Here is a 12,507-nt window from a genome sequence, read left to right as displayed (position 1 = left end):
TGACAGTGCATGAAAAATATGACTTTATTTATTGAAAAAGGAAAACAGAAACACTCTCCAGTTGACTTCTGTCCAGGTTACATCTCTGTCATCCAGAAGAACAGCTTTCGGTCCCCACCGATAACACAGAGAGGCAGGGTCCTGTGCCAGCTTAGACCAGCCCCCACACATGCAGAACCAATCATCACAGGCTGCAAAGAAAATTGTATCCCATTGTAATGCAAATCTATTTCAAACTCAAACAGCAAAGTACATAATTTTACAAACCTGTGGATGCCCCAGATGATGCACCAATAACTGACTGTTGATTTTTCCCGGATAGCCTGTGGTAGCGAAAAGATTCTCATTTGCCCTTGACCATCTGTAGAAGAAAGGCCACCAGGATTATAGTCATGGATGCAGTCTAGCAAAGAAAACAATGAATCATCTGATCATAAGACAAAAAAATTACCTGAAATGTCTTGCCTTGTCAACATGAGCTGGTCTCTTCTCGAGTGGATAACTACAGGCAAAGCACATCAGCATCATTTACCGACAGTTTAATTCACTCCATCTTTAACAAAACTGCTCAGCAGAATGTCGTAATGGTGATTTAGTGTGGACAAGTTCATGTAAGACTTCAAAAGGTTTTAAGGCTTGATGCACATTATGGGCAAATTCTTGATTCTCAGAAAGATTAACTAAATTAAGTGGAACAGGGGAGATAGGTCATGTTGACCACACAATATTTCTGCATTAAAAGCAACTCACTGCCCAAATATAATGCATTTTAGCCACAGAGACAAAGTTGCATTTACCTAGAGCGGGTAATGTCCCAGATCACCCATTCATTGGCCACCACAGCTCCAACCTTAATAGTGTTTGTGAGACACCAGTCAGCTGACATGAGCGGCACCTGCCCGCTGTCCAGAGACAGAATTGCATGTTGTGTAACAAGGTCATAGAACCGTATTGTGCCTTTCTTCTCCGCCACCATCAACTGTATTAAAGAAATATATCACAGCGAAAGTTCACATCGAAATCTACATCCCATATAACCATTAGTTCTGTCAGACTTGTTACTGACCTTACAGATGTCCTCAGGGTGCCAACAGACACTAACACCAGGGGAACGCAGTCTGAATGAAATGGTTTCATTACCATCAAGGTTCCACACTCTTTAAGAAGGAAAGTAACAAAATAATCTTCAGGTAAATACAATACAAAACGCAGACATTAAGTATGAGGACAGCTGTAATATATGTTCACCACAATATCTATCTTGCATAGATAGAACTTGATCAAGATAGAAGATAGAACTTGATCAAAACATTGTGTAGGTTAATTTTACATGATAAACGGGAAAAGTCTCTGAAAGTACTAGGGATGTGCACTTTTAACTGTATGGATGTTTTTTTTCCCCATATTAGTTTCCGGTGTTAAGAAACTCAAAATTTAATCCAAATTATAAGTGGTACAATAAAGTTGGAGGTCATGGTGACAGAGCAAATGGTTAAGCAACAGGGAAAAAAATAATGAGGCCATGCATGGGTTATTACATCAGCCCCGTCCCCATGTGTTCTTACCCTTTAAAACATGCACACACACAAACAGAGGAAGTCTGAAAGTAAAAATCAAATGAGTTGCTCAAAAGTGGCATAATCCTAAGAAGAACTCAATTAGGCACACGGAAGTAAGTCAGATTACTAAAAATAACTTCTCGTCAATGAAAAACAATTAACAACTAACCTAAAATAAAACAACAGAATGACTGAAGACTACAGAGTTTTGAATACAACTTACATAGATACAGATTTCAAGCTACAAATGAGAAGAAACATTAGCATTCAGGACACTTTTAGCAATCAATGTATACATTTCATCAGTATGTGTTCCTCGGGAATCCAAGTCGTGATCTTGGAGTTGCCAGCACCATGCTCTACCAGGTGAACTACAGGAACTCTTGCCTGCAGCTGACCTGGAGTTCCACTAAGAAGCAGGACTGCCAATACCTCCCAGCTTTATCTTCCTAAGAACACAAGATTTTCATTCCAAATTTGGCCTCGAGGAAATTTGTGAAGGCACGCTAGGGCAAGTGCAGATACAGCAAGAGGCCTGCAAGCAGATGCAATAAATCGTTTGGACGGAGAAGACTGGAGATCAGATTCTGGATGGTTTCACTGGAGATCAGATCTTGGGTTTACCACATCACAGAGGCCCGAGTGAAGAAAACCACAAGTTCTCTCAAATGAGTTGAAACTGTGGAGGTTTTCTGGGAAAGTGTGGGGGGAAGAGAAGGAGAGGAGGGGAGAAGAAGCCCACCATTAATAGGAAAGACGCACAACCGCTTGGTTGATGAGGTCATTAAGAAGTCTTCATCAAATGAATGCCAAAAGCACTCCAAAGCCTGTCTGAATGTCAACCGTGCAGTTGGGTAGATTAATATCTGCAGCTGGGCGGTACTTGGAGGACATGCCCTATGCTCAACAGCTCCCAGACGAGGGTCTTTGTAAGCACCTAAGCTTTCTCCAACATTTGCCAGGAACTCCTGAACTGTCTCCTCTTGTCTGGGGCATCTCTGCTCTGATCAACTCCTTTGCTGAGCATGAGTGAGGTTTCAGACCACACCACACAAACATGGTTAAAACCCCTTTACTCAGAACCCCTCGCCAAGCAAGAGTTCAATTGCACGCAAAACCAAAACTGCCAACCTTGACAACCACCAGGGTATTCAAGAGGGCCAAATGATGATTAAGAAACTAAGCACACAAACACAGTGGGAAGCATCACAGACAATGTGCTACTGCTATTGCGTAAGTCTCTTCAATGACTTATGCAGCATTGTGGAATAACATGTGGCAGCCATGTACAATATGAGTTGAAAGAGAGGGAAGTGTTTGAAGTCACGAAAGATCTAAGAGAGAAAACAAGGGGAGGATCTGTCAGGCATGTCTGTGTTTTCCCACACTGCACAACCGGGAAGCCGACTTGAGCGTGCAATGTGATTTTTCAGATGGGGCAGGGGTGAGAAATGCTGAAATTGAGTTTAGAACCGTTGAAACAAACATTTATGGTGGCGACCAGGTCAGGGGCTAATTCTTTGACTGAGATGGCATGAATAACAGTTCTGACCTGACCTGTTTAAACCAACAGTGTTAGTGGTTTTGTTTACATTCAAGTGCTCTCAGTAGCCAAAATGACACTTTTTTGTGGTCTAGTATAATTTATCAATCATGAAGGGAATAAAAAGTTTAAAACCTCACACAGAAACAGATGTGAGGCCGGCGAAACCAACCCGAAAACATCTATCGTCACCAGACTCACTTTATAGGACATAATGGCTCGGTTATAAAACCTAGTGAGCTGGTTCATAACAGTACTATGAGAGTACATATTACTACCTTCGAGGTACATATTCTAAGGTACTAATATGGACCCTTTAGGGAAAAAGAAGGCACTAAGGCAGGGCTGGGCAACTTCGATTTTGGAGGGCCACTGTCCTGAAGAGTATAGTTCCAACCCTAATCAAACACAGAACCGAAGTTGCCCAGCCCTGCACTAAGGTGTACCTTTGAGAGTACTGCCCCAGTGACAAGCTGTTGAACCTTTAAAGGTAAAATTTTTTTGTAAACAACCTTTTAAAGCATCACATGTGCCTTTGGAAGGCCATTCCAAAAAGTTAGAAGTAACAGTGTCCCCTTCCAAATTCTAAGGCAGTACTGAAAATATTAGATTGTGTGTCATCAGTTTAGCAGAATGCTAGGTGCAAACTCTACTGCCGGGGTGTCCAGTCCTGCTCCTGGAAGACCATCTTCCTACAGAGTTTAACTCCAGCTTGTTCCAACACACTTATCTATAGAGTGGCCCTCCAGGAGGATCGGAATCAATTTGTAGTCAAATCTCCTTTGGCCATCATGTGAGTGTTATTTGTGTACCAGTTGGAGTTGCTACCTATGTTTCAAATAAGTTACTTATGATGTTCTATTTTGGGTCAAACCCCTTTTCTGTTCTACAGAACTGTTGACGCAAAAAACACCTGTCATTCTCTGGAACTGAAGGTATGCCTCATTCTCCTAGCTTGAACTCGGTCAACTCAGCATTTCCTTGTGTGACCTGCACTCCCTAAAGTAATCTGTAGGTGGCACTGAGGCCTGCAACACTAATTTAACAAAAAACTCCTCAGATCCTCAAAGGAAACAGGTTGCACTCTTTCCCCGGCAAACACACACTGAATTACAGATCACTAGAGGAGACCTGAAATGATTCTATGATTGAGGTGGTTGATCAAACCCTCAGTGCCGATATCTTAAATTTAAATTAAAATACCTATGTGGAAGAACAACCCTGCTGAAAAGAACAGCATGCATTTCAACTAGTCTGCCAACGGAGACTGCAAGTAAAGAAACCTAGTAGGGATACAACCATACTAGCATCCCATGCTGCAGACCAGCATCCTTAACATATGCTGCTGACCAGAACAGGTGGTCCTTTAAACAGGGGAGGTGTGTCAAGACATGCATAAACATTCCAGCTGAGAGCCACATTTGTATCAAAAGCTCAGTTTGTGTGGCCTGACTGGAAAAGGTTCACTCTCTTTCTCTAACATTAACCTGATCTTTCCCTTGTTCCACCTCGCTGTACCTCCTGCGTCCCATATTTTCTCAACGTGACAGAATTTAAATCTTTCTGCAGATGGAGCGCTCTACTGTTTTCTCTGGCTCCACAGGAGAGGGAGACTGAGGCTTATGGCGGACGTTTCCTGCTTCGATCCCTTCAGTGGCCCCTCTGCTCTCCCACCAAACACACCATCTCTGACACAAAATCCACTGACCAAAGCTACATATATCAATATCTGTATCTAAATTCTGATGGGCATGTGTAAACTATGGTTTTGGCGGGCACTCTGGGTAACATTTGGCTGTTTTCCTTATGAGCACGACCACAGCGAGACCCCAAATCTCAAATCATCATATCAAATCTCTCATTTGAGCTGGCAGTTCAGGATTAGTAATATATGGTAACTGCAGTGGTTTGCACCTTACTGTGCTGTCGGGTGGGCCATGATTTATTCATAAGAGATGGTTATTACTTAATCAAAATAATAGGCTGCTTCTACCTGGGCCAATCTTAGGGGTGTTAGGGATTATAAAAGAGGTTTCAGCACATACAGGTTCCAGCAGAGAAGCAGCCCATTACTGCCGAAGCTGCAAACTGAAACGGTCTCACCCCCGGGCCCCGACTATGATAAAGATCTGTGATTCCTTCTTTAATCACAGCCTTAAGTTCTACCAACATCAATAAAACAGCTGCGAGAAGACCAGCGCACTCCTATTCTCAATGTCGCACCACCCAGATGTAGAGTGTATGAAAACATTATCACAGCGCAATGGGTCAGTGCTGACATTAGGTCACATGCTGACACTGGCAGTGTGTGAACCAAGAAATGCACTGGGCTCAAAGCAGATCCACAAACATCCCAGCGCAGATTATGTGAAAGATCATGGTTAATATCAAGAAAGGGATGTAATGTCTATAACCCAATGGCACATGAATGACAAAAGCACCTGATCATGTTGAGAAAACATGGTTACACCATACAAATTTTAAGATGTATATCATAAAACTGTCATGGCAAGGTCTGCACAAAGGATCCAACAGCTGAATTTTGGAAGTCTATAAGGAAAACTACCATCTTGGTCCTCGTCCACCTTGAAGCCATTAGGGTTTGCAAGCTGGGAAGAGAAAGGCCGGGCCATTGAGTTGTGGCAGGCCGCAGAGCTGCAACATCCAGGTGTGTCAATTACACGGTTCTGACGCAAAAGGGAAGACCCGAGCCTCCAGGACTGCTCTCTTACATTACCTCTGACTGCCAGGAAACCGCACTTACCTCAGTGGCTGATTGGTGGGGCCACATTCGAGGAGCTCGTTAACTGTGGCCGTGGAGAGGAAAAGCCTCGGCTGCTGATTGGATTTCCACGTTTAACCAATTACTTAGAAAAACTCTGCGAGCAAGTGGCGGTTGACGCTTACGCAGAGCAACGGCGGGCCGTGTTGTGTTTAGTGTCGGGTTTCAGTGTGGAAATTTGGTCAAGACTTTCTGCATCATTAACAGAGAACAGAACGCACTCACACACACACACACACTTCACTTTCTCACACTCATGCACTCGGACTGCAGTGCAACTAACCTGCAAGTGTGGTCATCGCTGACAGAGGCTATTTGCTTTCCTTCTGCAGGCTCAAACACTAGATGATTGATGTAGCTGGTGTGGCCTTCCATCACCTAGGCAACACAAGAAATCATAGAAATTGAATACAATGTTCATACAGTGAATAAGTCAGCCAAAGGCAGAGAGAAACATTACTGTACAGATGATTTTCATTTCTGGGTGAACTAGCTATTCCTGTAATTTTATATCACCGGCAAAATCATAGCAAATAAACAACGAGTGTAATGGAGAAGAAAGAGCTACCTTTACATCACAATTGTTTTGAAGATCAGATGTCCACAGCCTGACTTTTCTGTCAGCTGCTGCGGTGCAAAACCTGAAATGAGAGGGGAAAAAAAAGGATAAAATAATACACTGCATTTAGTCACCATCATGTATGTGGGTGTGTAACAAACCACAGTCAGTAGATAAAACACTGGAGAGATTACAAATGTTAAAGACAAACAACCAAAGTCAGAATTTCATCACGCCATTTTCACATTTGTCTGTTCAAAATCCAACCAAACCTAATAAAACAGCTCTGCCACTAATCAGCAGCAGCAATTATTCACACAATTACACTAACTCACCTCTGACAAGAAAAACACTTTTAGTTAGAGAGTCGCACGCACATTTTTATGTTACCATACCACACACAGACACAAAAATCTTCTTCCATCTTATAACAAACAAAAATCACACATCGAGTTCTTGCCACGAAAGGTCAGATTACCATCACATCGTTCTATCAACATGTTCATTTGCGAGTTGTCTTTGGCTAGATTGTTGCACGGATGGCGTAACTTCACAACGGTAACAATCATTTACATGCCAGCAGTACCAGCAGGCAACGAGTCAACCTGTCAATAACCTCTGACTCCATGTCAACCCAGCCCAGGAAACCTTAATAAGATCTCTAGTACTCCGTTCCCAAGAGATACACCTAAAGTGAAGAAGAAAATAAACCCAAATAAAGGGCAGCGCACACAGTTGAGCACGCTACACCTTCCGCCCTGACCACAGCATGGCCAGGAAATAACTCTGCCCTTCCCATGCTGCTAAACCTACAGGAAACTTCCCTACCAGGAGCAGAACCCTCCCAAGTTCACAGCTTAACGAAGAACATGTCAGACTGACAACATCTTATTAGACTGTTGATACAAACCAGATCAAACTACAGCTGTGACAGACACTTTCCACTGCTTGACATGAACATACAAATCTCGGTAATGAATCGATCCCTGGAAAATGGGTCTCTTGGTGATAAAAACATGTTCTGAGAAAGCACATTTGTTTGAACAAAAATGAGTATGTTTGTGCATGTGTGGTAAAATATCTCGACTCTCAAATATCCCAATTGACTCAGACATCAATTAGGCCGGGTAATTCCATAGTGCAATACAGAAAAAAGCATATTTATCTAACATTTAAAAGAATATCAGAATTTGTGCGGTAAAATAAATCAATTATCATTTACTATGTCTGAGCCTCTAATGAAGAGAAGGAACACGGTTGTAGATGAAGAACTGTATGGTGTCTGGCATTGAGATCTGTGCTCCTTCCATACATCATCATAATTCCACATCTTATATTACACACACAAAGTCACATTGTAATCCATCAGTTTGATTTGGTTTCTCCCCACATAAAAAAGCGGCACATGCTCAAAGCCATACCTTATGACCGGAGGGAGCTTGTCCAGACGTGTTTCAGGGCTCCAAGCGATAGCATCCACGCGTACTCCATGCATGAACACTTGCAAAGAAGTGAACTCTACATCCTCGACCTCTGTGTCTTCCTCCTGCACAAATAGAAATCACTAGACTGTGTGCATCGTCATTTAAATGCTGACATACGGACGGGAAATTATCTGTTCTCATGCACCATCCTCGTAAAAACACAGTTTTCTCTTACAGATAGATATGGATGGTTATATTCAGAGCAGTACTATTACTATATGACACACTACGTACATAGGCTGAGTCCAAATAGGTATTTCTTCTGAATAAGAACTTACTTATGCGACTGTAAAATATGTATATGTAGTATGAATGCAATCTGGGCATTCAACATTCATCATGTTGTCATTGTCTATGAACTACAGCATCAGTTGCATGACCACAAATCCTCTCCTGTACCCTCATGGAATAGTATAATGTCCACTGGATGTGCGCTTTAGAATCTCGTCAGTAGTCAGTCATCAGTAGTCAAGTTTTTCCACCTGCTATATAGTAAAGAAATATTCAATGGTGCAGCCATTGTGTACATTTTCTGAATGTCTGAATTTCCCAGACAACCTATTACATTTGCTAAAGCCTGTAGTATACGATACTACAGTATAGCTACCATATCTTGTAGTATACGATGCAATAATTCCTATTATCCCATAAAGTTACTTGATCTTTCATTCAATAACTTGATAAACTAGTGTGGCAAATGAACAAAATGCAATATAATGCTCATAATAAAATAATGAAATTTACATTTTATATGCAACTTGTAGTTGGTTGTAAAATATTTTGCCAGCTAATTTTGAATGGTGGTCAATAGAAAACAATACTTCTAGGAACCGGAAAGTGTTCTGGTATTTCTAACAGGACCATGGTAACCAGCCAAACCTTGACCCCTTGGTCGTACAAACCATTTTAAAAATGAATTTAAAGTTGTATACTGCCCAGTCCTTTCTGAACACAGCCCTTGAGTTTCATGAAAGAATGGATGTTTTGTTGGAAAAAATTGTGATTACTTGAGTGTGTCAGAGAGAACTCATTACACCCGGCATCCCAATTCACATACCCTTCAAAACATCCTAAATATTAATCCAGATTAGTTATCTTGAATATGGACCCTTTTCACAAGTCTGTGATGACATTTCAACAGTCAGCAGCAACGTAAATCCTCAAAAGTTTTTTATATTACATAACACTAAACTTTGTATTATATCACCTTTGCATCAAATTACAAAATAACCTAGTTAACGTTAATGTTAATGATGGTGTTTTTAAATATAGCGTTTATGTGAGGGTCGGTAAATTAGACATCGTTTTCTGACTGCCGTTATCAGTTTCTCTCCATTTTTTTCCTTTAATTGAAAGTTGTGAAAACACTATCGTGGAGGTGTTTTGTTGTTGTTGTTGTTGTTGCCATTTAAGCAAATGGTAATGCAACAAATATATTTGTGGTACTCTCCCATTAACTGCTCTTGAAGTTTACCCAACGGAAATGTTAAAAAGGTCTTTAGAGGGTATGCACTGACATCACTTTCCCTTCCGAAACACGTCCCCTCAGCTGGACTGAGTGGCAAAAGAGCCTGCTGCATGAATGGATTTAATAGGGAAGCTGCGAAAACGCGAGTAAAACAAACGATAATCAGTTTAAACTAAAAGTTGCTGGACTCGATATAGTGTTTCTTACGACTTACCAAATATCCAGGGGTCTGTAGATATTGACATGCAGCCAGGAATCATGTTTCCTGACATTTATATGTGCCTGCTTGCAAAAAAACAAAAACAAAGCAAATTTGCCGGAGAACACTTTATGTAAATACAAAACAGGTTGGTCTAAATCCGGATGATTACTTATATCAATGTTATATACATCATCCAGCCCAAAAACGTATATAGTTTTTGTCAATGTTTATTTAAAAACATCCAGTTATGCAAAATATAAGATGGTAAATACTTAATTAATGAGTTGTCACGACATATTTCAATACAATATATTGTGTAAGACTTTACCGCAAAAGTCAACATATTAACATAAAATGATAACTGCAAATCTGTGTTTCGCTGCCTGGAGTCCATTTGTTTCTTTGAACTGCAGGGATCCATTTGCTTCTCTTTTCTGTATCTTTCGGCAGTCTGTAAAAATATACCTCCGATTTCTTCTCAAATCTAATTTGTACAGTCAATCGCAAAGCTCTTTCTCGTTTTAGGTGTGTTGTGTGTGTTCTGTCGCAGCATTCATGCTGTCTTTTTGACACTGAGTGGGCAGAACCGCAGTCACTCCAGCTGGAGGTGATGTCACATGCACACCCTCTATTGCAGGGGTCTCCAACCCTGCTCCTGGAGAGCTACCGTCCTACAGATTTCAACTCCAATCCCAATCAAACACACCTGAGCCAGCTAATCAATGTGTTCAGGGCTACATGATAATTACAGACAGGTGTGTTGGAGCAGGGTTGGAACTGAAGTCTGCAGGACTGTAGCTCTCCAGGAGCAGGGTTGGAGATTGTTTATGGAGGATAGTATGCAAAAAAAGCACACTGGGAATCCACTTCCTGAAGTGTTTAGTTTCACCTCTAATCAAATACACCTGAACCAGTTCATCAATGTGTGTTGGAGTTTTTAGTTTCACCTCAATTAGTTTATCCTTGAGTGTGTTAGCAGTTTTGTGACGGAGCAGGACTGTAACCCTGCAGTGAGGTACGAAGTGACGCAGGTGAGCCACAGTCAAACGGACTGAACTCCACCACATGAACATAGTCCTCACAGGACACTGTGTAGCTTGCAGAGCGAACTGTTTCATCTGGCATCTTCTATCAAATTAATCCTTGCTCTTTGGGTGAAATGGAGCTACATTCCACTCTAAATTATAAACAACATGGAGAGACACAAATTAGCACATTTTATTGTTGGAAAAATGGCATAATGGTTAACAAAAAAAGTATGATATGATATAAAGTAATGGGATGTGTGCTGTCCAGACATTGCTTTAGTTTCATAAAGAAAGCTTTCTACATTTAACGAATATAACTTTTACCAAACTAAATAACTTAATCTCTACTGTGCCTCACATCTATTATGATAATAATAAATATTTAACTCTTTATATTTCTTTATGGTCACCTTACATTCATTTCACTGTCGAAGTTTCGAACTAACGTTACACTAAGATCAGAGACGGCAGGCTGATGTGCAACGAGTCATGCATGCTTAAAAAATGTATTAAAGCTTTATATGACAAACCTGGAATAATTTTATGCACACGGTTGATCGACTGGCTGAGAAAGTGAATTCTGGTGCTGATTAAAACCCATGCGGTGCTCGTTCTCAGCGCGCTTTCTGATCACGTGATCGCGTATGTTTACTTCCAGGTTAGTGACGTAATCATGACGCTTGCAGCACAAAGAAATATCAGGAAAAAAGAGTGAATCTGTTAATGGCTGTATTATTTTTTTGGGTACGGTTTTGAGCATTATTAAATGAAGAAAAGAGGAGTGAATTTCTAAGCATTAGAAACAAAGCCAAACAAAAATTCGTATTGATGCACTTCTCTAATTTATTGTAAATTTAAATGTTACCCCTGGAGCAATATATCTGAAATATATTTGGAGATGCTGAGTATTTTATTATCTAAAATGCAAACGCTAATGGTTTAGTTTATTGCTAGTTTGTCTAGACGAAATGAAATAATTTATAGTCCTATGGAAATGTACTGCCTCTGCAATCGTATAAACAGATTTTTAAAAAGTGAATGGTTTAGCTCTCGTATTTCTTTATCACCGCGTTTTATTACTTTTCTTGTCAACAATCGACACTTGTACTTTGAAACAAAACGGGACCGTTGTTATCGGTTTGTGCTAGTATTAACTTCCTGTTTGGAGGGGGCGTGTCTAACGCATCGCGCTCTGTGATTGGTCCAGGCGTCCTGGCATGTGGATTTAAATTTACAGGCATCGGACCAGTTTATAATAACTTGCATCTACTGGCGTCTGTTTTCCCATGTGTTTCACATTAGAGACCTAGGACGCGTTTAAATATCAGTGCTGGTAAGTTGACCTAAGAAGTTTGGAGGTTCTGTTCCTAATAAAGTGCAAAGGAGCTCCTCTTGTTCCTGACTATTATTGTGATTTGCTTGATGTCTTCGGACTTTGTGTTCTAGCTCAGTGCTAGATTTGGAAAGGTATATGTGATGCTGGCTGGGTTTCGTGTATGTTCTGCTGTCTGCTCATAATCATTTCAGTGCTGACCTGCTCAATTTTCTGGCCCTGCAGTTCATTTTGTAAACGTTGAATAATGGTGGTTATGGAGGAAAGCCTGAGAACATTGACCAGGGTCTTCAGGAGAGAATGTCACAGGGTGTTAGACTCTGAGAGGACCACCATCCAAGGGGCTGATGGGATGCTGATGGTCCTACAACTTGCTATGGCTGGGGTCAACAAGCAGGTAACATTGTATTATGAACTTGATTTGTTCCACTTTTTTTTTTTTTTTTTTTTTTTATCTGGAGTTATTATTATTCGTTATTGGCTAAAATCACCAAAGCACAAAAGCATGGATTTCAGCTATGTAAATGCATATACACTAATTTTCAAATG

At 40.8% G+C, this 12,507-nt stretch overlaps 2 protein-coding genes across 4 annotated transcripts in view; one reads left to right on the top strand and one right to left on the bottom strand.

Moving 5' to 3' along the window:
* nup37 (nucleoporin 37) lies at positions 1-11,312 on the bottom strand. The gene is made up of 10 exons (XM_042722635.1): positions 11,156-11,312; positions 10,602-10,774; positions 7,865-8,006; positions 6,453-6,525; positions 6,168-6,262; positions 1,067-1,157; positions 798-979; positions 452-502; positions 268-361; positions 1-191 (listed from the first exon to the last, which is right to left on the bottom strand). Exons 2-10 carry the CDS (start codon positions 10,720-10,722, stop codon positions 78-80), a joined length of 963 nt encoding a protein of 320 aa, XP_042578569.1. The 5' UTR covers positions 10,723-10,774; positions 11,156-11,312; the 3' UTR covers positions 1-77.
* Positions 10,616-12,507, top strand: part of LOC109072411 (PARP1 binding protein) — a 17,876-nt gene continuing 15,984 nt past the window's right edge. The window contains exons 1-2 of one of the 3 annotated variants that reach the window (XM_042722049.1): positions 10,616-10,628; positions 12,184-12,355. In XM_042722049.1, the coding sequence (XP_042577983.1) occupies positions 12,206-12,355 (150 nt within the window). In that variant the 5' untranslated portion in view covers positions 10,616-10,628; positions 12,184-12,205. Of the gene's footprint in view, positions 10,629-11,807; positions 11,959-12,183; positions 12,356-12,507 lie in introns of those variants that run through there. The other 2 variants (XM_042722047.1, XM_042722050.1) reach the window with 2 other exon arrangements.

The sequence above is a fragment of the Cyprinus carpio genome, chromosome B4 (genome assembly GCF_018340385.1).
Source record: "Cyprinus carpio isolate SPL01 chromosome B4, ASM1834038v1, whole genome shotgun sequence".
In the NCBI taxonomy this organism is placed as follows: Eukaryota; Metazoa; Chordata; class Actinopteri; order Cypriniformes; family Cyprinidae; genus Cyprinus; species Cyprinus carpio.
Note: the sequence above shows the minus strand (reverse complement) of the source record. Positions and strands in the feature narration are given on the sequence as shown.

What these genes read in the sequence shown, in the direction of transcription:
- nup37 (XM_042722635.1), bottom strand. Translation starts at nt 10,722, where the DNA reads ATGCCAGATGAAACAGTTCGCTCTGCAAGCTACACAGTGTCCTGTGAG. An exon ending in GACAAGGCAAGACATTTCAG is followed by an intron (nt 362 to 451) that starts GTAATTTTTTTG and finishes TTTCTTCTACAG; the next exon opens with ATGGTCAAGGGCAAATGAGA. An exon ending in ATCATCTGGGGCATCCACAG is followed by an intron (nt 192 to 267) that starts GTTTGTAAAATT and finishes TTTTCTTTGCAG; the next exon opens with CCTGTGATGATTGGTTCTGC.